The sequence below is a fragment of the Drosophila persimilis genome, unplaced genomic scaffold (assembly GCF_003286085.1).
Source record: "Drosophila persimilis strain 14011-0111.01,24,50 unplaced genomic scaffold, DperRS2 tig00000000-arrow-pilon, whole genome shotgun sequence".
NCBI classification, from domain to species: domain Eukaryota; kingdom Metazoa; phylum Arthropoda; class Insecta; order Diptera; family Drosophilidae; genus Drosophila; species Drosophila persimilis.
The window spans coordinates 12,490,967-12,513,109 of NW_020825288.1; the positions used below are offsets into that span (position 1 = coordinate 12,490,967).

General features: G+C 49.6%; 1 protein-coding gene across 2 annotated transcripts; it reads right to left on the reverse strand.

Moving 5' to 3' along the window:
- Positions 1–1,856: 1,856 nt before the first annotated feature.
- Positions 1,857–20,286, reverse strand: LOC6588339 (ankyrin repeat and KH domain-containing protein mask). Of its 2 annotated transcripts, XM_026984720.1 has the most exons (19): positions 20,053–20,286; positions 18,798–19,965; positions 16,136–16,174; positions 15,545–15,680; positions 15,235–15,478; positions 14,977–15,145; positions 14,229–14,528; positions 11,966–14,009; positions 11,804–11,901; positions 11,522–11,737; positions 10,101–11,426; positions 9,974–10,025; positions 9,821–9,909; positions 9,476–9,739; positions 8,845–9,408; positions 8,471–8,780; positions 3,134–8,406; positions 2,886–3,068; positions 1,857–2,823 (listed from the first exon to the last, which is right to left on the reverse strand). In XM_026984720.1, the coding sequence occupies exons 1-19, from the start codon at positions 20,211–20,213 to the stop codon at positions 2,785–2,787; spliced, it is 12,675 nt and encodes a 4,224-aa protein (XP_026840521.1). In that variant the 5' UTR covers positions 20,214–20,286; the 3' UTR covers positions 1,857–2,784. The 2 variants fall into 2 exon arrangements, with proteins under 2 accessions (XP_026840521.1, XP_026840520.1); XM_026984719.1 differs by lacking the exons at positions 10,101–11,426; positions 11,522–11,737; positions 11,804–11,901; ... (6 more) ...; positions 18,798–19,965; positions 20,053–20,286 and having other exon boundaries at positions 9,476–9,760; positions 9,974–9,998.
- Between the last annotated feature and the right edge of the window lie 1,857 nt (positions 20,287–22,143).

Sequence of the window (22,143 nt, forward strand, 5' to 3'; positions counted from 1 at the left end):
TCAGCAAAAGATTTAAAGGTTTGATTTTTAGGAAAGTACCATTACGTTGATGATTACTGAGATATTTAAAAAGATAAAGCTAGAAATAACTCCTCTAATAAATTTCGACCATCATCCTAAGAAGTGATGCAGAATATTAAAAAAAACCAATCGTTTTTGTTTTTATTTATGCTGTTTAATGTTCTCTTTTATATTTTTCCTTCAATACAATAATAATAATTATAAGAGTAATAATAATAATCCGTAGTATACTCATATAGTATGGGTGTATTTAATATATGTAGGGTTTTGTTTCTTTTTGTTTTTTGTTTCCTTCAGTGTTTTTTTTCGGTTTTGCTTTTGCTTTGTTTTGCATACTTCTCTCATATTTGAAGTATATTTATATTATTTTTTAAATTAATAAATCTATTTGAATTCAATTTCTTTCGCTTGAAAAAAATTCTACATTTATTCTTTACTTGTATTCTCTCGCATTGTTTTTTTTGCGGTTTCTCTCAAGTTGAGGTTGCATCAATATCATCATCGGATGACATTTAAACGGCTGCATGCATATGGTGCTCCTTCAGCTATTTTTTGTTTCTCTTATATTTTGTGTGTTGAATCCTGCTTTTTTTTGGGGCATATATATGTGGTATATGTTGTAAATATATATATATATGTTGTATAGCATTTGCGGCTATTTATTTCTCGTATTCGGTTGTATCAAATAACTTAAACGAACGATTTCCATTCTCATTACATTATTTTGCTTGCAGCTAAAACATTGTTTGAAACAAACAAACAAAAAATACGACAAAAAGTGTAGTTTCATGCTCACTTATATTATCCTTTTTTATTCTTCATTCAATTTTTATCATCGTTTTTAAAGTTATATATCGGATCAGTGTGTATTTGTGTGTGTGTGTGTTTGTGTGTATATATCCATGCGTGGAGGGATTGTTCATATAACGATCCTCTTCAAAGCATTTGCATTGCGACTCCTTTCTCTAGAAGAATTGTACAAGGAAATTGCCTGCCCGCCCACACATTTCCCAGTGGATGATGCCATCCAGGATCATCCAGGGGAGCGAGGAAAGTGAATTGTTCTTCATCAAGTGTTTTTACATCATTTCTTTCAGTTTCTGTTTTGCTTTCTTTGAAATAAAAATGTTTGTTTTGTTTTGTGTATTTCGTATGCTATTCGCTAGTGTATATATATGTATGTATATATAGTATGTACGTCTATGAGCAGTGTTGGAAAAGCATCAAAGATGGCAAGCAAGCGCCGTTACATCGTTTTATCTCGATTTTAGTTTTCTTTTCGTAAATGGAATATTAAATGTTTTCTTTTCTTTTCATTTGTGTTCTCTTACTTAAGTTATTTAAGCAATTTCAATTTCTACTAGCTACATTTTTAGGTGTGTGTTCTTTTGGGATGGTAGTGGTAGTGGTGGTGGTGGTGGCGGTGTCTCGAGCTCAAAACCGACCAAGAAATCATTGATAAACACAAAACTGATAAAACCTAACCACTAAACCGTTTTTCTGGTTTTTATCTGGAATACTACGAGGAGAGAACACTCCACTCCATGCAGCATTTATGCATCATTTCAAGTATCATTCAAATATAGTATCTGTATATCTGTAACTGTTAGTTAGCGTGTAGTTAATGGTATGTATATGTGGTAAGTAGAAAGTTAAGTAATTTCCATCTTTCGTTTCCGTTTCAGTGTTGTTTTCGTGTTCCGATATTCAGTTTCCGTTTCCGTTTTCGCTTCGTCTCGTTTGCTTCTTTTAAATGAAGGAGGTTCTTTGAGTGTGTTTTATGGGTGGAGAGAATGTTTGGGGAGATAGAAAAGTGCGCGCCTAAAATGTACAAATTTCGGCATTCATTTGTTGCTTTTATTAATGTTATTAAATATGTATAGATAGATGTATTTATGTATAAGTGTAATATATGTTGTGTGTGTGTGTGTGCTTTAGCTGGCGCTAAAAAAATTCACTTAAATCTTTCATTCATAAGACCGACTTTTCTAAGTTAAGCTTAAAATTAAATTGTGGTTTTTGTATGTTTTGGATGTGGGTATGTGTGTTTGAAGCTTTCCAAATATCTTTCTTTCCAGTTTTTTTGTGTGTTTTGTGTGTGTGTTCTCATCATACAAAATGATATAGCCATGGGCTGGGGTTCCGCTAAGTTGTAGGCTAACTTCATGCTTTGTTTCAAAAATGATCAAAATAGCTCGTACATTAAAAAAATAAATAAAGTATATTGCGCCCTTTTTGGGTGCCTTTTTTTGAATAGTATTTTCCTTCTTTTTCATTTATGCACAACGTTTTGTTTTTCTATTTTCTATCTTCTATCTCCTTTTATCTGCCTGATGATCGTATTACCAAATTTTAGATAACCTGCGAATTTTAATAGTGGCCGGAAGGAAGAAGTAAAAAGAATAATTTGAAATCAAAAAAAAATAATAAACAAAGCCAAGTTTCAGATCCCGAGTCTTCGTTTGAGTTTTTCGATTGAATTAGGACGTTGTATGATTGATCCGTTGACTGAATGAAGATTTGAAGCAGTGGATCCGCGTGTGGGAAACGTTGGAAATTCAATTTAATATTATCTTGCTTTGCATTTGTTTGAAATATCAGGTAGATGCTGCTGCTCCTGCTCCTGCTGCTACATTGTTGCTGCTGTTGTTACTGTTGTTTCATCCTTTCAATTTTAGGATTAGTTCTCACTCATAGCTGTTCGATTCATTTGGTTGAACGACAGATATCGAAGAGATCCTCCTGCTGAAGATCCCCCAGACATCAGTTCGACCAATTGGTGGTGTAGTTAGTCCAGGGCATCTGTTGGAAATGTTCGATAAGTCTCCTTCCTTTAAGAGAGGATTATCCGCATTGTCACTTACATGTTTATCGTGGTGATCCCACACTTCCATCTTGTCGGGCATGTGAGCCGCAATATCAGCAGCTCCAGGGGCCCCAGCAAAATGCTGGAAGCCATAGGATTGCATCAAGTTGATATGGTGCTGCTGCTGCTGCTGTTGACCCATATTCGGTGGTGCCTGCATGTTGTGGTAATCCATGGGCATCTTTATATAAAAGAAAACCGTCATTAGGGGGATGCCCAGAACCCCAATTTCATCCAACAACTTACATTCATCGGCTCGTGCTGCTGCTGCTGCGGATATGGTCCATTGTTGTAGGGCCTGTATTGCTGCTGCTGTTGTTGCTGTTGTTGTTGTTGCTGCTGCTGCTGTTGCTTCAACCAATTGGGCGGCTGCTGCTGCGATTGGGGTGGAGGCGGCTGCTGTAGACCCGGCGGCTGAGCCTTGGGCTCGTGCGCCCACGGCGGCAATACATCGTCCATGCTCAGTGCAGAGGCGGCTACATTGAAGTTGTTGAACTTCCAGGAGGCGGCCCGCTCGGTGCCGATTGGTCGCGGCATCTTGCGTATGTCATCGTGGTTGGGTGACATGGCAGAGGGCGAGCCCAGTCCAGCCATGACTCCTCCGTTCTCCAGATGCAGCATATCGCGTCCGGAATACGAGGGATAGTCCAGAGCCCCGCCATACCAGCGCTGTGGCGCAGCGGTGGCCGACGGTCCGCCGGGCTGGCGTGCCGCTCCCGGTGGCTGCCGGATCTGGTTGCCGAACATGTTCGACTGCTGGCCAGCACCTTGATTGATTGGTGGCTGATTCATGCCGCCACCGCCGACGCTGGGTGCCTGCTGCTGCTGCTGCTGCTGCTTATTACCCTGTGTGAAGACGGAGGCGCGTGGATTAAGCCGCAGCATGTTGTTGCTGTCCACAATGTAGTGCGACGCCGAGGGATCCATCGGATAGTTGAGCGGCTGCTGCTGTTGCTGTTGCTGTTGTTGCTGCTGCTGCTGCTGCTGCGACGCACCCACCTTGTCGTAGATAAGTCTCTGCAGATTCTGCTGCTGGCGATCGATCATGGCTGCAGCGGCTGCCGCTGCACTGCTTCCGCCAGCATTCGAGCCAATGGCCCCGAAATTGATTCCACTCGTAGCGGGCGGCGCTTCCGGTGCAGAGATCTGCATGGGGACGTGTCTCTGGATGGGAACCGTGCCCGGCGGCGGCTTGATTACTCCCGGTGAGTGTGCGGCACCAGCTGCCGCCTCGCCATTAATCGAGGGTCCAACGCTCGCGGGATTTCCCTCTCCGGCTGTCACCAACGGCGACCTGGCTGGCGCTGTTGATGGCGCTCCACTGGTGATTATGTTCAGTGCCTGCTGCACACTCTGCTGCTGTTGTTGTTGCTGCTGCTGCTGCTGATTGTTGTTCTGTCCTTGTCCGGGCTGTGCCTGTGCCTGTGGCTGTTGCTGGACCACATTGCCCACCGGTGGCGAGGTCGAATGATTCGACGAGGCCTTGGAACTGCCGACGGGAGAGCTCAATATATTCCTGTTGTAGCCAGGCGCCTTGGAGGCATCAGCCTGCGGCAGGCCATCCCCCACAGCCCCACCGGCTGTTCCTTGATCTAGTTTCCCCCATTGGGAGGTCTGGTAGTCGCTGAACAAAGAATAGGCACTCGAGAGCTTGGCAGCCAGCTGTGCACTGAAGCTATCGCTTGCGGTGTTGGCTGCCATCAGATCGGCCATCAGCATGTTGGTGTTGATCACCAGATTCTGTTGGGATGTTGCCGCCTGTGCCTGTTGCTGTTGTTGCTGTTGTGGTGACTGCTGCTGCTGCTGCCCCTGCTGCTGTGGGTGTTGCTGCAGCAGTCCAGGACCTGCTGAAGGTTGAGGTGCTGTTGCCTGGGATTGCTGCTGCTGCTGTTGCTGCTGCTGTGTGGGGGATCCGATTCTCTTGTTTGGCGGGGCAATGGGTTTCACATTGCTGCTGGTGTTGGTGCTGCTGCTGTTGGCTGTGGTTCCAACCGTTCCAGCGGCCGCCACTGCCGCGGCGGCATTCACCGCCGCCACATCTGCCACGTTGAAGGTGCCAATTGGTCCAGCCAATATGTTGCTGGTTGCGGCGCTTCCCAGCTGCGAAACGTTTGCTCCTGTGGCGCCGGTTACGGGTTTTCCACGACCAAAGGGTGCCACCACACCACTGCTACGTCCGCCAGTGGATGCAATGACCGAACCCGCTGCAGCCGCCGCCCCAGTGTCCACCTTCTTGGGTGATGAATGAGCGGCAATGGCCGCTGCCTTGGCAAAGTTTTGGGCCGTCAGCGTGGACGACGGCTTGCCCACAGCAGCAGCGGTAGCTCCAGAGGAGCTGCTGCTGTTTTTCTGTGTGCCTGGCAGCGATTTGGCCGAGCTCTCCTTGCTGCTCTTTAAGAGCACACCATTGGAGGAGGTACCTCCTCCTCCTCCTCCCCGACTGGAGGTCGCCTGCTGTCCTGCATATCCACCCCGGCCGTTCTGTCCGCGAGAGCCAGAGGTCGAGAGCGAGGAAGCCTTGCTGCCGCCGCCATTTGCTTTGGCGGATGACGAGACCCGTCCACTTTGTGCCTTCGATGACGGCTGCTGAAGCTTGTGTGCATTGCTGTAGGCGGCGCCCGTCGCTGTGGTGGAGCTGGCCGATGAGCTGGACGACGTAGATGTGGTGGATGCCGCCGAGGAGAAGGTACTGGCCGAGGGGGCTGCCGAAACACCGGCAGCCGTACGATTATCCCAAGTGCCGACTGTCATGGGGGCTGCTGCTGCCGCGCCTGCGGAGGCGGCCGCCTTGATGCTGCTGTTAATGCGCGGCAACATTTGCAGGATGTCCACATCGGGATCCTTGATCAGGGCCAGGATGAGCATGTGCGCCTGCTTGGTGGCATCCGTCAATCCCTTGATCGTAATGCATCGCTCCGACTGGTTCTTCCCCTGCTTCTCCACCTCGATATGGGCCCCGGTGGTGGCGCGTATGGCATTGATGTTGCTTCCGCCGCGGCCAATCACACGGGAAATGGCATTGACCGGCACCTGCACCTTCTTGCAGGTCATCTCGGGGGCTATCGATGTCGTTATGGTCGTCAGGGAGCCTACACTTGTCGAGCTGTTGGCAAGATGCAGATGATGGGCACCACCATGCAGGCTGGTGGCCGAACTGGCGGCCGTCACCGTCACTGGGGCACCACCACCACTTCCTGCCACCTGCTGTGTGCTGCTCTTGCGCACCACTTCCTTCCAGCCGTCGACTTCGCTGCGCTTCACGCTGGGGTTCAGGCTGGCACCGACACTAAATGTCAATGGCTTTGTGGCACTCTCTTTGCGGTTGCTGCTCGCTATATTGGTGGATGATTCGCTGCTCTGCAGTTTGGGGGCAGCGGCGCTGCTTGTGGATTGTTGCTTTGTTGCCGTCTGTTGGGCCGTTGACTCCTTGGGCGCGAGGTTCTCCTTCTCGCGCTTGTTGTTAGCGGAGGAACTGCTGTTGCTGCTGGTCTCCTTCTTCTTCAGGGGCAGCTCCTCTTTCTTGGAAACCTCCACCTGACGCTTCACTGGAGCTGCTTGGACTGGCGTAGCCTGGGCCTGAGTCTGAGTTTGAACCTGGACCGGAGTAGGCGGCAGCCTAACACTCTCGGTGATCGGATGTTTCTTCAAGAGGCTGCTCTTGAATACGGTTGCGGGTGCTGCTGCTGCTGCCGGTGCAGGTGTGGCAGAGGCAGGAGGCGCGGCTGTCAGAGAAGTAGCTGAAGCAGCTGGAGCTGTGGCTGTAGCTGTGGCAGGCGTTGATGATTCAACAGCCGACGCCGACGCCGATACTGTAGTGCTCTTGCTCTTTGGCTGCTTCTTGCTTTTCTTCACCAGTTGGCTGTTGCTGGCTTCGGCCTTAGATGCTGCTACTGTTTGACCGGCCGTGGTTGTTCTGTTGGCCGTGGTCTTGGTGTCGCCGCTCGAACAGGATCCCTGATCAATGCCAGAGTCACCCTCCTCACGTGCCCCTGAGCCACCGCCGGCTCCTGTCCGTTCGGCTCTAACGTCTTCATCGTCGTCATCTTTGTCGGAATCATCATCCTTGTCACTGGCATCATCGTCATCGCCCTGCTGGTCACCGCCACCACCGCGACCGCCCTGTTGCTGTCGGCGTTTCTCCTCCTTCTTCTCCATCTTCTTTTTCTTCTTGCGCTCGCGCCGCCGGGCGGCGGCTGCCTTGCGGCTCTCCTCGCGGGTGCGTTCCAGATCGAGTTCTTCGAGCAGAATCGAGGCATTCTTGTTGGCCTTGACGGCCTGGGCCTCCTTGGCACTGCGCAGGATCTTCATGCAGTCGTAGCACTTGTCGATCAGCTCCTTGTCACTGATGGTGCCAATGAAGCGTATCATCTCCTGGTCCGAGGGGAACTGCGACACATACTGCACCATCCATTTGACGATCTTGGTGTGGCCCTTGCGGAAGGCGGCCATCAGGCAGGACACCCTTCGGTTATCCTGCGAATCAATGTCCGCATTGTGATCGTACAAGAGCTCCACGACACTCAGGTGACCCCCGTGGGCAGCCAGCCATAGGGGGGAGTTACCCTTCTTGTTCTTCACCTCCACACTGGCCCCACGCGACAGCAGGAGCTCCACAAACTTCTGATGGCCCTTGTCGGCGGCAATGGTGAGGGCCGTGTCCCTGGACGTGGGCACCGGCGCTGCATTCACGTCCGCTCCCTTGTCGAGCAGCACGCGTCCCACCTCAATGTATCCACCGGAGGCGGCTTCCATCAGAGGCGTCAAACCGGTCTTTGCCCGATGCTCCACATTGGCCCGGCGATCGAGCAGCAGGCTGACGACCTCGTGCCGGCCCTGGAAGCAGGCCAGCGTTAGGGCCGTATTGCGATTTGTCTCGATTTGAGCATTTATATCGGAGCCCTGGTCGAGCAGCAGCTTAACCGCCGCCGTGTGGCCATTCATGGCGGCCAGCATGAGCGGGGAGATGCCCAGCTTGCTGCCGGTGCGCGAGTTGATCTCTGCCCCATGGTTGAGCAGCAGCTTGATGATATTCACATATCCCCCGCTAGCTGCCAGACTGAGCGGCGTGTAATCGGAGACATTGCGATGCTCCTTGTTGGCCCCGACACTGAGCAGCAGTTCGACGACCTCGTACCGTCCGCCCGAGCAGGCGAGCGACAGCGGCGTGTCCTTGGTGCGCTCCGACTGGGCCTCCAGCTCGGCGCTATGCTTCAGCAGTATGTCCACGACCTTCTCGTGGCCAGCGGTGGCGGCCAAGATGAGCGGTGTGAATCCCTTCTTGTCCCGATGCTCGATATTCGCACCGCGATTGATCAACAGCTCGACCAACTCCTCGTGACCGCCGGCACAGGCGAGTGTGAGGGCTGTGTCATGGTTCGACTCGGTCTCCGAATCAATCTCAATCGTTTTATCAACGCTCGCTGTGGCTGCAGCAGCCACAGCCAGTTGATTCTGCAGCTGCGCCTGCTGTTGGGCGGCCGCGGCCGCTGCTGTTGGCTGTTGATGCTGATTGGTATTCACTGTACGGAGATTATATTTCATATTAAGTAGCGGAAAAACAAACCGAATCCGTGAAAAACCCACCTTGACTGCCTGCTGGCGTTTGACGGAAGGTTGAGCAGCGTCGATCCTTGCGCGATTGCTTGTCAATGGCCTTCTTTGCAATGCCTCCTGGCATCGACTTGCCTCCAGTGCTGGGTGTCGGTGTGGGCGTGGCCATCGGCCAAATGGAGAGCTCATTCTCCGGTTGTCCGGGCTGCAGTTGTTGTTGTTGCTGCTGCTGCTGCTGCTGCAGCTGTTGTTGCTGCTGGGGCGGTTGCAGGGCAAACTGGGCATACTGGCCAACGGCGGATTGGGGTACCATAACCGAGGCAGGATGCGTCTGCGTTCCAACCTTTCAACCAAGGAACATCAATGATAAATATGGAAATGTAATTGGATCAATAGAAAGCGCCTACCTGATGTTGGACACAGGTGGGCGCCTGCATGTTCGGGGGCTGGTGCAGATGCACCTGCTCTTGCAAATTAAAGTGCTTCTGCTTGGGTGGCAGTGCCTGCTGGCCAGCCGGAGCTGTCTGCCTCTGCAGCAGCAGTTCCTGGGCCACCTGCTCCAGTTCAGTCCGGGTGGGGGGACGCTGTCCGGCTGCCCGATGCTGCTGCTGTTGCTGCTGCTGGAAGAGATGCGCCTGCTGCTCGACATGCAACTGATGATCGCCAGCCTCCTGAGACATGTTTGGTGGCAGCTGGAAGAGCAGCTGCACGGGCGGTGCATTCTTGTCGCCGCTCTCCACGTTGTAGACAAAGTTGGGGGCCGGTTGCTGCTGGTGCTGCTGCTGGGCAGCCACCGCCTTGATGATGCGCGCATTCGAGTACTGCTGCAGCTGTTGCTTCAGTTCGGGATCAGCCTCCAAGGCGAGCTGTTGCTGCTGGTGGAACTCCGCGGCGGCGGCCGGATGTAGCTGCTGCTGTTGCTGATCGTCCGTGGCAAAGGGTAGCAGGGACAAAGGAGTCTGCTGGTGTTGCTAACGATACCAGACACATATATAGATATCCTATGTGCATGGATATATAGCTAAGAGGAATGCTTACCTGCATGTGCATATGCTCCTCGGCCTCCAGTATATTCTGTTGCATTGGATAATCCAATACAACAAGATTCGCCTGACGCTGTGCAGCAGCCGCATCCTGGGGCATTCCATCCCCAGAGCGTACCACACCCACAAGCTGACCATCCTGGCCCGTTGTCCACTTGCCCGACGACGACGTCGCCCATTGGCCCGCGAATCTACCCTTGCACATCTGATTCAGGCTGAATTCGGCCAACTCGGGGTAGTTCAAGCTGCTGGCCAGCTCCTGTTCCGATTGAAAAATAGACTAAATCAAGGGACATTCAGTTGAAGGAGAGCTGCACACAAAAATCAACCCAAAATGTACCTGGAATATGTCCTCCATTTCCCCATCGTTGGCAAACTGCTCCAGACCCGAGTATAGATCACTGGCCACCCCAGCGCATCCTTCATCATCTGGAAAAAACATCACAAATTCTCATTAAATCGAGAACTACAACTGAGAATCCTTTTTAACTACCGCAATGCTGCTGCTGGTCGCCATCTGCTCCATGCTGATGCTGATGGTGCAGCTGGTGCTGGTGCTGTTGCTTCTGGTGCTGGTGGTGCTGATGCTGCTGGTGCTGCTGATGCTGGTGGGCTGCTGCTGCTGCCGCCTTGGCCTGTGCGGCTGCTGTGGCTGCTGCCAATTGCTGGTGCAGCACACTGTTCAATGCCGCATTGTTGGCGGCGGCCGCCTTGAGATTGCTAATCTGTGGCAGGACATGGACCAGCTCCGAGTTGGTCATATCTTGACGGAAATCGCACAGCGTCTGCTGGAAGATCTCTGGTTTGGTTAGAATCAGATTCTCCAATCGTGTGGCCATTTTCCGTTGCTTTAGTGGCAATGAACCGGAGGAGGCAGCAGCGCCACCGCCGCCACCGCCGCTGCTCTTCGAATTGTTGTTGTTGTTATTAATATTATTATTATTGATATTTCCAGTGTTTTCATTGACGGCCACATCCAGAAAGAACTCATCATCGTCTTCGTCCTCGTCCTCCTCATCGGCAGGGCCCTCATCGTCATCAATATAATCAACATCGCCATCTGCATCCCCATCTGGATCCATATCCGCATCATCATCATCATCATCTTCTTCGTCGTCGTCGTCGTCGTAGGTGAGCTTCTCAATCTCCCCGCTGTTGCTGTCCTCGGGCTCATCCTCGTCATCCTCCTCCTCATCGGCCTCCACCAAAGTGATGCCATCCTCGCGCAACGCTTCAGCCAAATCCATCGGCTCTGGCGGCATCGTATTCTCATCGCCCATAGCATCGTCCTCATCACTGTATTGATCTGTACTGAGGTCATCTTCATCCTTGTGGCCTGCTGCCACAGCAGCGGCCGCTGCTGCTGCTGAACAAAGTGTGGCTAGATTCTTCATTTCGGGACGCTGCGGGTCCTCGTCCTGGTGCTGATGGTGGTGGTGGTGGTGCTGCTGCTGCTGCTGCTCCGATGATGATTGCGGCGGCGACATGGTCGTCTCCTCCATCTCAGGCGGCGTTTCGGTGGGTGACTTTGGCTGATCGCCAAAGAAATTGTGCACTCCCACCATGTGCCAGCCGTCCTTGAAGAAGTTCAACGGTGGCGAAGTCATGGCCAATTCATTCCTGCCCCGCGATCCATTCACAGCTGTCTCCAGCAGACCACGAAAGTCTTCCATGGCTGTCTTTCGCTGCATGGCCACATCAATGGTTGCTCCTCCTGGATGCTGCTGCTGCTGAGTTGGCTGCTGCTGTTCGGAATAGTTGCCGCTGCCGTTGCCGTTGCCGTTGCCACCTCCTGTGGGCGAGGCCAGCGGTGAGGCCGGGGAATTTGTGTAGAGATTTGGATTAGTTGCGACGGCTGCTGCTGCTGCGGCTGCATTGTCCAAGGCCACACGCTGGTGATGCAACTGCAGATGTTGCTGCAATTGCAGATGCGTCTGCTGCATTTGCTAATCGAAAGAGAGAAACGAGAAACAGTTGGATGTCAGAAATATTCGATCTCTACGAGATATTCCTCATTAGACGCCATTAGACGACAGCTCACCAAATTGTTGTAGATGGACACCATTTGATTCTGCTGGAGATTGGGTAGCGCATGCTGGGCTGCCACTGCTGCGGCGGCTGCTGCTGCGGCTGCTGCTGCCGCTGCGGCGGCTGCCTGCTTTCGGTTGTTCTTGTTGGTGGCCTTGACCTTCGGCCTATCGCTAATGGCTGTGCTCTGGAGAACATCCGAAATCTGTGTAATGGGTCCACCAGGTCGCTATAAAACGCCACAACAAAATGGTTAATCCTATAGTCCAGTAATCCGTAATTGTGTAATCCTTACCGGTGGATATATGGGATGCGAACAGGATGTCACGCCACTGTTGTCCATTGCTGAAGTCTGCGTTGTCGTCTGTGCGGGCTGATTGCTTTCGGCTCCTCCTTTGCAAACGGAAAAACCAAAAGTCACGAATCCGCTAAAATCTTGCTAAATTGTGTGACATACCTTTCACAGGCAACTGTTCGTTGGTGTCACTGCCGCCTTCTCCTGGAGGGAGCTCCCCCTTTTTGAGGTCCGGCATGAAGCCCCGTCGTCGCTGCAAACGTGGATCCTCGCCCGTGCATGAGAACTGCGGCTGCTGCGATTTGCCGTCTTCTCCCAGTGGCTGGGAGCGTACCTGCTCGTTCAGATGATCCAACGGACACTCGATGATGCCCAGCACTTCGCTCTTGAGCGGACGATTCCTGCCGGGCAGCGCCCCCTTCAACTTCGACTGGGCATGCAGTTGTAGCTGGTGCTGCTGCTGTTGCTGCTGTTGTTGCTGCTGTTGTTGCTGCTGTTCCCCGTGTTGCTGCTGCATATGCAGCACAGGTTGTTGGCAAATCGTGTGGAACAGCACAGGCGGCGCTGGCGGTGCCTTCTGTGGCGGCTGCAGCGAATTGATGTGCTCCATATCCAGATCGAAATGCTTGCACGGCACAAGCTGCTGATTCTGCCCTGCCGCTGGCTGCTGCTGCTGTTGCTGCTGCTGTTGTTGCTGCTGCTGCTGCTGCTCAAAGCCTGGCTGTAGATGAAACAGTCGCGATTTCGCAATGAGTCCCTCCTGTTGCTGGGCTCCCAGAGTAGTTAGATCGATACCACCGACGCCACCAGAGACCCCACCGTATTCCTCGGCTCCTGCTTCGCTTCCAGTGGCACTGGCAGCGGCTGCTGCCGTCAATTGCAGTTCGCCAGCGTCCAAAAAATCGCCGGTGCCAAGGGCAACAATGTTCGAACCATTGCCGGTGGCATTGAACTGCTGCTGGTGGAATAGCTGCTGATTGGAGGCTCGAGCCGCCTCCGACAGCTCGTGGAGGCCGGGCGGGGCATTGAGCTGTTGTAGCTGGTGTTGCAGCTGCTGCTGGAGGATCTTCTGCTGCTGCAATCGCATCTGATTCGTGCCCGCAGCGGCGGCAGCTGCGGCGGCAGCGGCTGCAGCAGCGGCCGCAGCCTGGGCCTGGCCAGCGCTTGAGGCCGCCGCTAGCTCAGTGGGCGAGATGTTGGGATACCGGAAGAGCAGCTCCACGACACGCGTGTGCCCACCCTTGGAGGCCTCGATCAGCATGGTGCTGTTGTCCTTCAGCTTATGGAAGGGATCGGCATTGTTTTTGAGCAACAGCTCCACCACCGACTGATGGCCGCCGGCACAGGCCAGCGAGAGCGGTGTGTGATCATTGCTGGTCGTCTGTTTGTTGACATTAGCGCCCTTCTGTATGAGGAACTTGACGGTGCAGAGATGACCAGCCCGGCAGGCCTTCATCAGGGGCGTCCGTCCGCCCTCGGATTCGTGCTCCAACTCGGCACCATACGACAGGAGCACGCCGGCCGCATCGGTGTGTCCATTCTCGCAGGCATGAGTGAGCGCCGTGTCGCCCGTCTGCGTCTCGGCATGCACATTGGCTTTGTTCTTCAGCAGGAATCGCACCAGATCCGTGTGCCCCTCCTGTGAGGCCTCCATCAAGGGCGTTGATGCGCCCAGCTCTAGGTTGGCGCCTTCTTTGATGAGGAATGCCGCGACCTCGCTGAACCCTCCGCAACAGGCCAAAGTTAGAGCCGTTTCCTGTGTCTCCTCGGTGGTGGCATTGATATTCGCGCCCTTGCTAAGCAGCAGAGCAACCATTTCCTCATGCCCCTCCCGGGCCGCCTCCATAAGCGGCGTATAGCCCTCATCGTTAACCTCCTCAATGTTGGCCCCACGCTCTATCAACAGCGTTGCCAACTCCACATGACCGCCGCAGGCGGCCAGTGTTAAGGGCGACTCAAACGAATCGGTTGGCATATTCACCTGGGCCCCAGAGTCGAGAAGCAGTCGCGCCACCTCAACATGGCCGTCCATCGATGCCTCCATCAGGGCTGTATGCATTTCATCGGTTTTATGCTCCTGATCGGCACCGGCTTGCAGCAGGAAACGCACCATATCCAGGTGGCCCTTGTAGCAGGCCAGGGTGAGGGCACTCTCCTTGAACTCGTTTGAGTGGGTGTTAATACCGGCTCCATGGTCCAGTAGCACCTACAGGGAGGATCAAGGGATAATATTTCGATTAGCACATGCAAACACGTGCAAGTTATTGCCACATCTTCGGACCACTTGTTGCATCAGATAAGATCAAAATAAATCACAGAGCAGACAAATCAGTAACTCGATTAATGTCTCTTCCTCTCAAATCTCGGATTATAATCACTTTAAATGTAATCGAAAAACTATATTTATGGCGATTGAACGACTCACCTTTGCTACTTCCACGTGGCCTGCTGATGCCGCTTCCATGAGCGGCGTATGTCCGTTTTCGTTCTGCTCCTCCACATTTGCGCCATGCTTTAAGAGTACCCTCACAACTTCCACCTGACCGCCTGCGCAAGCAAACATCAGTGGTGTATTTCCGGTGGCACAATGGGCGTTCACATCGGCGTTGTGGCTGAGCAGCAGGTTGACAATGTCCAAATGACCGGCTGAAGCGGCTTCCATTAGAGGTGTTGAGTCCTTTTGGCCTTTGTCCTCCACTTGCGCGGCTGACATAGCCAAAAGTACCTACAAGAAGACACATACACACATACGCATCATATACATGTTCGTTTCACTTCCACGGAATATGGTGGCGACGTTTGAATTGATTGATCTACTAAACTAATCTCGAGTTTCTATTAATTTGTGGCAGATAGTGTGGGTTTTTTGGGTTAGCAAAACGATGCAGTTTTTTTTTTATTGTATTTTTCAATATGCAGAACAATTTTGGTTGCGTGCTAGCTTCTTCTTCGAGTAGGTATCGATAGAATCGACACGAGACGCGTGCCAGTGAAGCGTTGCCACACCAACGAAAGGAGTCGCGATGACAGACATTTTTCGGTGCAGTTGGTAGCCCTCCCACACACACACAACTACAGTAATCAGCTGATTCGAAATTTTCACGTTCGGCCAATTCTCGCATTCTTAAATTTTGGGCCTTTTTTGTTCAATAAATCTGGCGGGTTGTACATACCTGTGCCAATTCATAGTAGCCCGCAGAGCAGGCCATTGATAGCAGGGACTCGCCGTCGTCGGTGGAGGCAGCAGCATCGTTAAGATTCACATTTCCCTTGCAAAGCAGTCGCTTCACCGTGTTCACGTCGTTATCCGTGCAGGCGGCGACAAGGGAGCGGGAGAAACCACTGCTGCAACAACGGATACGGAAAGACAGCGAAGGCGGGTTAAGTACATTGCCCATGGCGTTAAGATTAACATTCATCAATTTACTAACTTCTTGTCGCGCGGACTGTTGGCACAACGCATCTTGGTCAGCGCCTGCTTAGTCTCATCGATGGCGTGGGTGGCGTGTCGCAGGACGGGAGCTTTCTCATTGGCCGCAGCCTCGAGCAGGGCGGTGAGATTACTCGAGCGCTTGTTGTTCGCATCCAGGAGGAAGGGACTCACTTCAGGCGCATCCTCCTCCTCGTCTTCGTCATCGATTTCCTCATCATCTGCATCGTTATCTTGCAGGACATCTACAAAGAGGGGCCAAAGGGTAAAATTTAAGTAAAAGAGAAGCAATATCTTTTGAAGTTAAGTACCAATCTCTTCCTCATCCTCCTCATCGTCTCCATCGGACTCCTCCGAATCCTCCGACTCTTCCTCCGTCTCATCCTCATCCTCGCGCACCTCTCCTTCGTGGGGGCAACTATCTGGATCAGACTCGGGTATATCATCCTAGAAACAAACGACGAAAATATATTTGTTAAACGTTAATTCAATTCGTTAAACGGACAGTAAACGTAACGGATTAGGCGGGAAGTCTAGAACTGGGGGGTAAGGGGTTGGAGTTATATAAATACGATAGAAGTTTTATACATATTAATAAAGCTTTTCATTTGATCAGTAGAGCGCACATTCTTGTTGTCTAAGGCCAGAAAAAAAGTGGTGTTGGATTTATCTATAAGAGGAGGTGTTATAGGGGGTTAAGTACCGAATGAAATTAATATTTTGAAGCACCAATCGTTGGATTAGTAGAGAACTGATTTGAAATTTTAGAGACAATAGTTGGTCGTAGAGCGCTTCGATTATTGCTTTACGATCTTTATGCGCGTATCTTTCTGGAGAGAAGGATCAAGACTCGGGATCGGGTGCGGGTTGTGGCAATTGTATATCGCGAAACTGAAACTTACCAGGAGATCTGGCCTTAAACACAAGAATGCCAATAGGATCTACAAATAAAGAGAAACGAAAGAAACGTACATAAATAATAAAAATTAACACGGTCTAAGAGGAGAAGCAGGGTAGGAAGCAAGCGGCGTGAAAAGACGGAGCCGAGTCCGGATGGAGGCGAAAAGTTCGGCACAGCTTAAATCGTGCAGCGGAATTTTTACGTGATTTAAAGATTTAAATAGAAAGTCCATTGTTCTTCTTGCACTCCGCCTCATCACTTTGGAAATATTAAGGAAAATTTCAGCCATCAAAGGCAAAAGGAACACAAATTTACTGATCTTTTGTATAATTATTTCGTTTATCCGATAGTAACAAATGTGACAACAAATTCTTCGAATAACTGTAAGGGGAAAAACTATCGCAGCGGCGTTACCGGACCGCCAGACCGGAGAGGGCAGCATGTGCATGCCCAGATATATTTCAGTCGAGATATCGATAACCAGCAATGCGAAAAGTACTAGCAGGAAACAACAACAATCATTCCTTTATTGTTGTCTCTTTCTTGACTAGTTCTTGATGTTCTCCACTTTTAGCGCTATACTCAAAAAAATGTGTTTCCCCAGCTGGACCACGACATTCATGCTTACTATCAAATAACAAATTCCTAATCTTTTTTTCCTTGGAATTTTAAACAGAGGGGCCTGAGTCAGCTCCAAATGCAGCTTTTACATCGATTTAAATATTGCACGCACTCTCGCACACACACACAGACACAAGGAGGGAGAGCCACGTATGGTCTACAAGTGTGTGTGCGGGTGTTAGGCCCACGCCTTAAACTATTGAACTAAAATAAAGAATTCCCTACATTTTCATTTCGTTTTAACACGCGGCCAAGTTTTGGGCTATGCTTAACCTTTCATAAATGAAGAGCAGACAAAAAGAACATAGCCAAGTAGCTCAGCAGCCTCAGCGACGAAGAGAAAGACGAAACAGCAAAGCAAACAACAAAAATCCAACATCATGAACGAGTTCAACAGCAGCAGCCAGCCCGCAGACCGTTCGTTTGTTCTCGTTACATGGGCGTGTGTGTTGTGTGCCGTGCATTGGTGTATGTACCAGTGCCAGTGTGTGTGAAAAAGAAAATGAACCATCAAAATGTTTGCACGCCACACAAAATAATCAAAGAAACGAAAAAAAAACGAATAAAACTTGTCTCCTAAAATGCCATTAAATAAATTTTTCGAAAATTCGCTAAAGTTCATTACTCTCTCTCTTTTTCGACATACGTTTTCTACCATCATTATTATTATTACTTTTATTTATTATTGTTATTTTTGAGTATTTGTCTCCTCGCACTCTTGCGCATTTTCTCTTCACACACGATTTCACCTCCGCTGCAACAACAAAAAATAGCAGCTAGAAAGAAACAGCAGCGGCTACGCTGAGCCGTCCGGTGTTGCCGGACCTTCTGTGGATATCTTTGTCACGCTGCTGCTCCTCAGAGAATTCGCGAAGGCAACCGAAAAACAATTATATGCATATGTATGCGTGTACCGACGTATGCATTGTATGTATATTTTTTTGGATCAATTGATTCGTGGAGGAGGCAGGGAATGGGAAGGTCTCGAACTCTTGGGTCAATTATGTTGGATGGTGGATTATTGGACGAAATGAGAGGTCGGCGGTACAGATCTGATCTGGCTAATGACCTTTGATTTATCGAATGGCAAACATGAAAGCGTTTTTCGCGAGAAACGAAAAACAGGCTGCTAGACAAAGAAGTACGTGTGCAGTCATTCACACATACACTCGCCCCGAAAGCAAACAGCTGATAAATCATTCACCAACACCAAGGCGAGAGAGGAAAGGGCTTGCTTGTACACACTCACACACGCGCACAGATGAAAAATTCTCAGCGTGTTTTATATGATCATTGCATATGGCAATAATTACGCGAATGTGTGTTCTTGTGTGTGTGCGTGTCGGCAATCAATTCAATGGAAGGTATTTCTCCACATCGCTGCGGTGCTGCTGCAAGCCTGATAAAACAGACCGCGCAGTGGCGCCCACCCACACAAAGAGAATGCAAATATGTATATTATAACATTCAAATTAGTTGGAAAACATTTGTGGCACTGCGAAACTGCTTTCTCGTCCAAGCAGCTGTGATAACGCTAACGCTGATTATGTGTGTTGTGGATTCGTCAGGTAGGAAAATGTATACCTCTACGAACATGCGGTCGTTGGATTGCTTGTCCGCAGTTTTATTTTCACATTTCTTCTTCTTTCGGGTGCGATTTTTTAATCTAGTGTGACCTAAGACCTTCGAATGACAACATGTAGACATTCACCCCTACTTGATGATGACCTGGGTATCATTTTTCTATGTACGACTTACAGAGAAATCGTAATACAGATTAATTTCCACGTTCCTCAAACATTTTGCGATACTTTTGCGTTTTTAGGATTTGGAAATGCAGTAAATCAGTTCTTTTTAAGAGGTGTACACAATCGTTAGGTTTCTCTAGGGTACAGAAACCCATAGTAATTGGGGGCAAGTTTTCTAAGTCTGAGGTATTTTATGACCTACTAAGCATCTGTGATGGAAGCTACCAACGAGGAGCACTAAAAATCCAGGGTATACAAGAATTCACAATAATCTAAGGTCCAAAAGGCACTCACCTCTGAGACAGACTCCTCTTCGGACTCCGACAGATCTGTGGTGACGGGCTGGGGATAGAACTCGGTATCGGTGTCCGTATCGGGTGTTATTATGTTCTGCAACGCCGATGAAATGGCATTCACAATTCCCACCGAAGAGGAGAGCGAAGAGGCGTTCGAGGACATGGACGACGAGGCAGATCGGTTTGAAGCGGACGCAGAGGCTGAGGCAGCGGCGGCGGCATCCTTTAGCGTTTGCTTCAGCACCGCAGCCGCATTGGCCACATCAACGGCAGGATTGAGGGCCATGCTCAATGCCCCGGCGGCGGTAGCAGCGCCAGCGTTGCTATCGACGGCAGCGGCGGCGGCTCCCATCAGCAAAGTGGTTGCGGCGAATTTTAAATGCGCTGAATCCTTGCTTCCAGGCAGTCCGGCGGCATTGTTGTTGTTGGCGGGCGAGGCTGCGTTCTGCTGCTGCTGCTGCATAGCCACCTGTCGCCTGAGGGCGTCTACTGTGGCTCGCGTCTTCTTCGAGCTGCTGCTGCTGCTGCTGGACGTGGTTGCGTTGGCGTTGGCATTGGCATTGGCATTGGCTGTTGCTGCGGCAGCCGGCGATGGTCCGGGCGCTGAGGCAACGGCAGCACGAAACTTGGCTGCACTACCGGCGGCAGTTACAGATAAGGCGGCATTCCCATTCCCACTCCCGCTGCTGCTTGTGGCACAGCTGCCGGCATTCGTTGTTGTTGTGGTTGTTGAGGTGGCCGTCGCTGATGCGGGCGAGGGCGTGGGCGTGCTGCTGCTGCTTGTTGTACCGGACATTATCTTGCTGTTGTTGTTAGTATTGGCAGTGGCTGAATTGTTATTGTTAACTTTAAGTCTGCCTGCTGTTGTGGCACTGACTGAGGCACCACCGGTTGTGGCTGATGTCGTCTTCTTCTTCAGTTGACTCAGCTCCGCCAAAAAACTGGAAGAGGGTGCCTTGGAGGTGGTGGCGCTGCTGGTTGTAGCTGGTGTTGTTGCTGCTGGTATGTTTTTCACTCCTCCCGACAGATTCTCATGCTTTGCTATCTTCCTGGCACTGCCACTGCCGGCCTTGCTGTTGCTGGCTAGTATTGCAGCGGCTATGGAGTTCCTTGCTGTGGAGATGCGTGGCAAGTTATGGTTAAACTGTCTATTAGGCTTTTGGTTATTGTTGTTGCTTGTTGTTGTTGGGGTTGTTTTGCTGGTGGCAGGAGATGCAGCTGTGGCTGTGGCGACTGTTGATGTGCTCCTGCTGCTGTTGTTGTTGTTGCTGTTGGTGTTGGTCACTGCTGTTGCTGTTGCTTTTGCTGCTGCTGCAGCTGCAGCTGTATTTGTGGTTGATTTTTTATTCAAATACGCCGATGAGGAGCGCACATTCAAGTCATCGCAATCATGATTTTTCGCATCATTATTCATTTTACTCTTTCGTTAAAGTTGGGTCTCTCTCTCTTATGCTTGATTCGTGCGTCCTTTTTTGGGGGTTGTTGAAAAATGTATTCTTTAAATTTTGTGTTTCGTAAAAATTTTATAGGATCCAAATTACTTGAACAAATTTGACATTTTGTTGCAGTGTTTCCCAAAGCCGAGGCAACCGAACGAAAATATAATCCTGGGTTACAGGACTCATATGAAACACTGTAACAAAATGCAAAAATGTTGACTACTCTTAACGATTTTTTCAGTTTATTGATTTTTTTTAATTGTTAGGAATTGGAGGATATATATAAATATATACACATACGTGTATATACAATGGAAGGGGAACACGCACACATACAGCCGCAAAAACTCACACGCGCACACACACGGCACGGGGGTCGTCTGTAGCGGTATGGCAACGCTGCGCATTCTTTCACTTCTTTGCCATTGCACACTCATTCGTATATTCATTCGTATTTTAATTCTTCCAATTCCCATTCCCACCGATCTGATTCACATTTTTTTACATTAAAAATCGCCCGAGAGTGGAGAACGAAACATGAATGATACCCGCACGGTGAAATGATAAAGGAAATCACTTTTATTTTCTCTGCACATCGTTTTCCTCTATTTGCGGAGCAATCGATGCGCAATTAGGACTTCGGAGACGAGCGAGCAACGTGCTCCACTATTTATATAATCGCTTTGGGGGCACAACAAAACGGCCAATCGATTGTTGCATTTTGCTCGATTAATAATTTGTTGTGTGCAGGAAATTGCAGCATTTTATTTATAAAACTTTTCGAGCAGTTTCGACTTCGCCCGAACGGAGGAAAAAATCACTTTTCGACTTTGGCGTATGCGTTTCGCTTGGTCGATATCCTCGTCTCGCTTCCGCGCACGAAATGCCTTGACGCGGCCACTCGGACCGATGTTGTTATCTCGCTTCGACGCGCAGACGAGGGCAAAAAATAGAGACTAAGGGAAAATTTTTCTTGTGCTACTATTCCACTCATTTTCACTAGTTAAATGCGGTCCCAGCGCTTATAAGCTATCACATTGTGTAAAGCACTCGGTCGCCATCACTTTAGCAATATTCGCGCGATTTACCGTCTCAAATTAATAGCAAATGAATCAATTTTCCAGCAGTGTTAAATTCTCTGTCTATCATCAGAGTTGTTTCGGATCGCCATATTATTCCCGGATATTAGGTTGCCACTTGGTGTTAGGAGCCGAGAGAGGTTGTACAAACCTAAGTAATATACCGAAATGTACCGTCTCATTTTCAAAATAAATATATCGATGTAAAATCGAGCCGCTGGATAACGAAACTATTATCCTTTTTTATGGATTCATCATGTCCTCTTTACTCAAAGAACACCGCACGATATCTTTTACCTGAACTGCGCTAAAATTCTTAAAGATTCTAAATTTTCGGTGGAATATTTAAAAACTTGCTTGGTCTACAATGGGTTAAGCGTCCATGTCCATGATCGGAAATCGCATTCCATGATTTTGATATTGCAAGCTGATTTTGATACGCTACCTTCAAATGCTTCCTTTAATTTGTTTGTGCCTAAAATAAGGCTTGGTTTGAACAAAAAAATTCAAAATGTAAAACGTAAATAAGTAAGAAATTCAACTTAAGGTAAGTGAGTACGGAATGCCACGTAATTTCTTATATGTTGCTGGTATTTGAAGAGTTTTGCTTGTGAGTCGATGTATGTTGTACTGTTTTCGAATCTGCTTTTAAAAGAAATTAAAATAATAACATAATTTTCACAGATTGACATGTTTTACATATCTATTTGATCGGTTTTCTGTACTATATACTAGTACATTAATGGTTAGCTTTCTGTATGAAGAAATCAAAAATATTTCCTCAATCCTATAATATCCTTTTTCCCAGGGTATGCAAAATATAGCC

Bases quoted from the DNA above. Each gene is read 5' to 3' on its own strand.
- LOC6588339 (XM_026984720.1), bottom strand. From the start codon at position 20,213: ATGAATAATGATGCGAAAAATCATGATTGCGATGACTTGAATGTGCGC. The intron at 15,146-15,234 runs GTTAGTAAATTG...TTGTTGCAGCAG, and splicing joins AACAGTCCGCGCGACAAGAA to TGGTTTCTCCCGCTCCCTTG. The intron at 2,824-2,885 runs GTAAGTGACAAT...CATTTCCAACAG, and splicing joins GGGATCACCACGATAAACAT to ATGCCCTGGACTAACTACAC.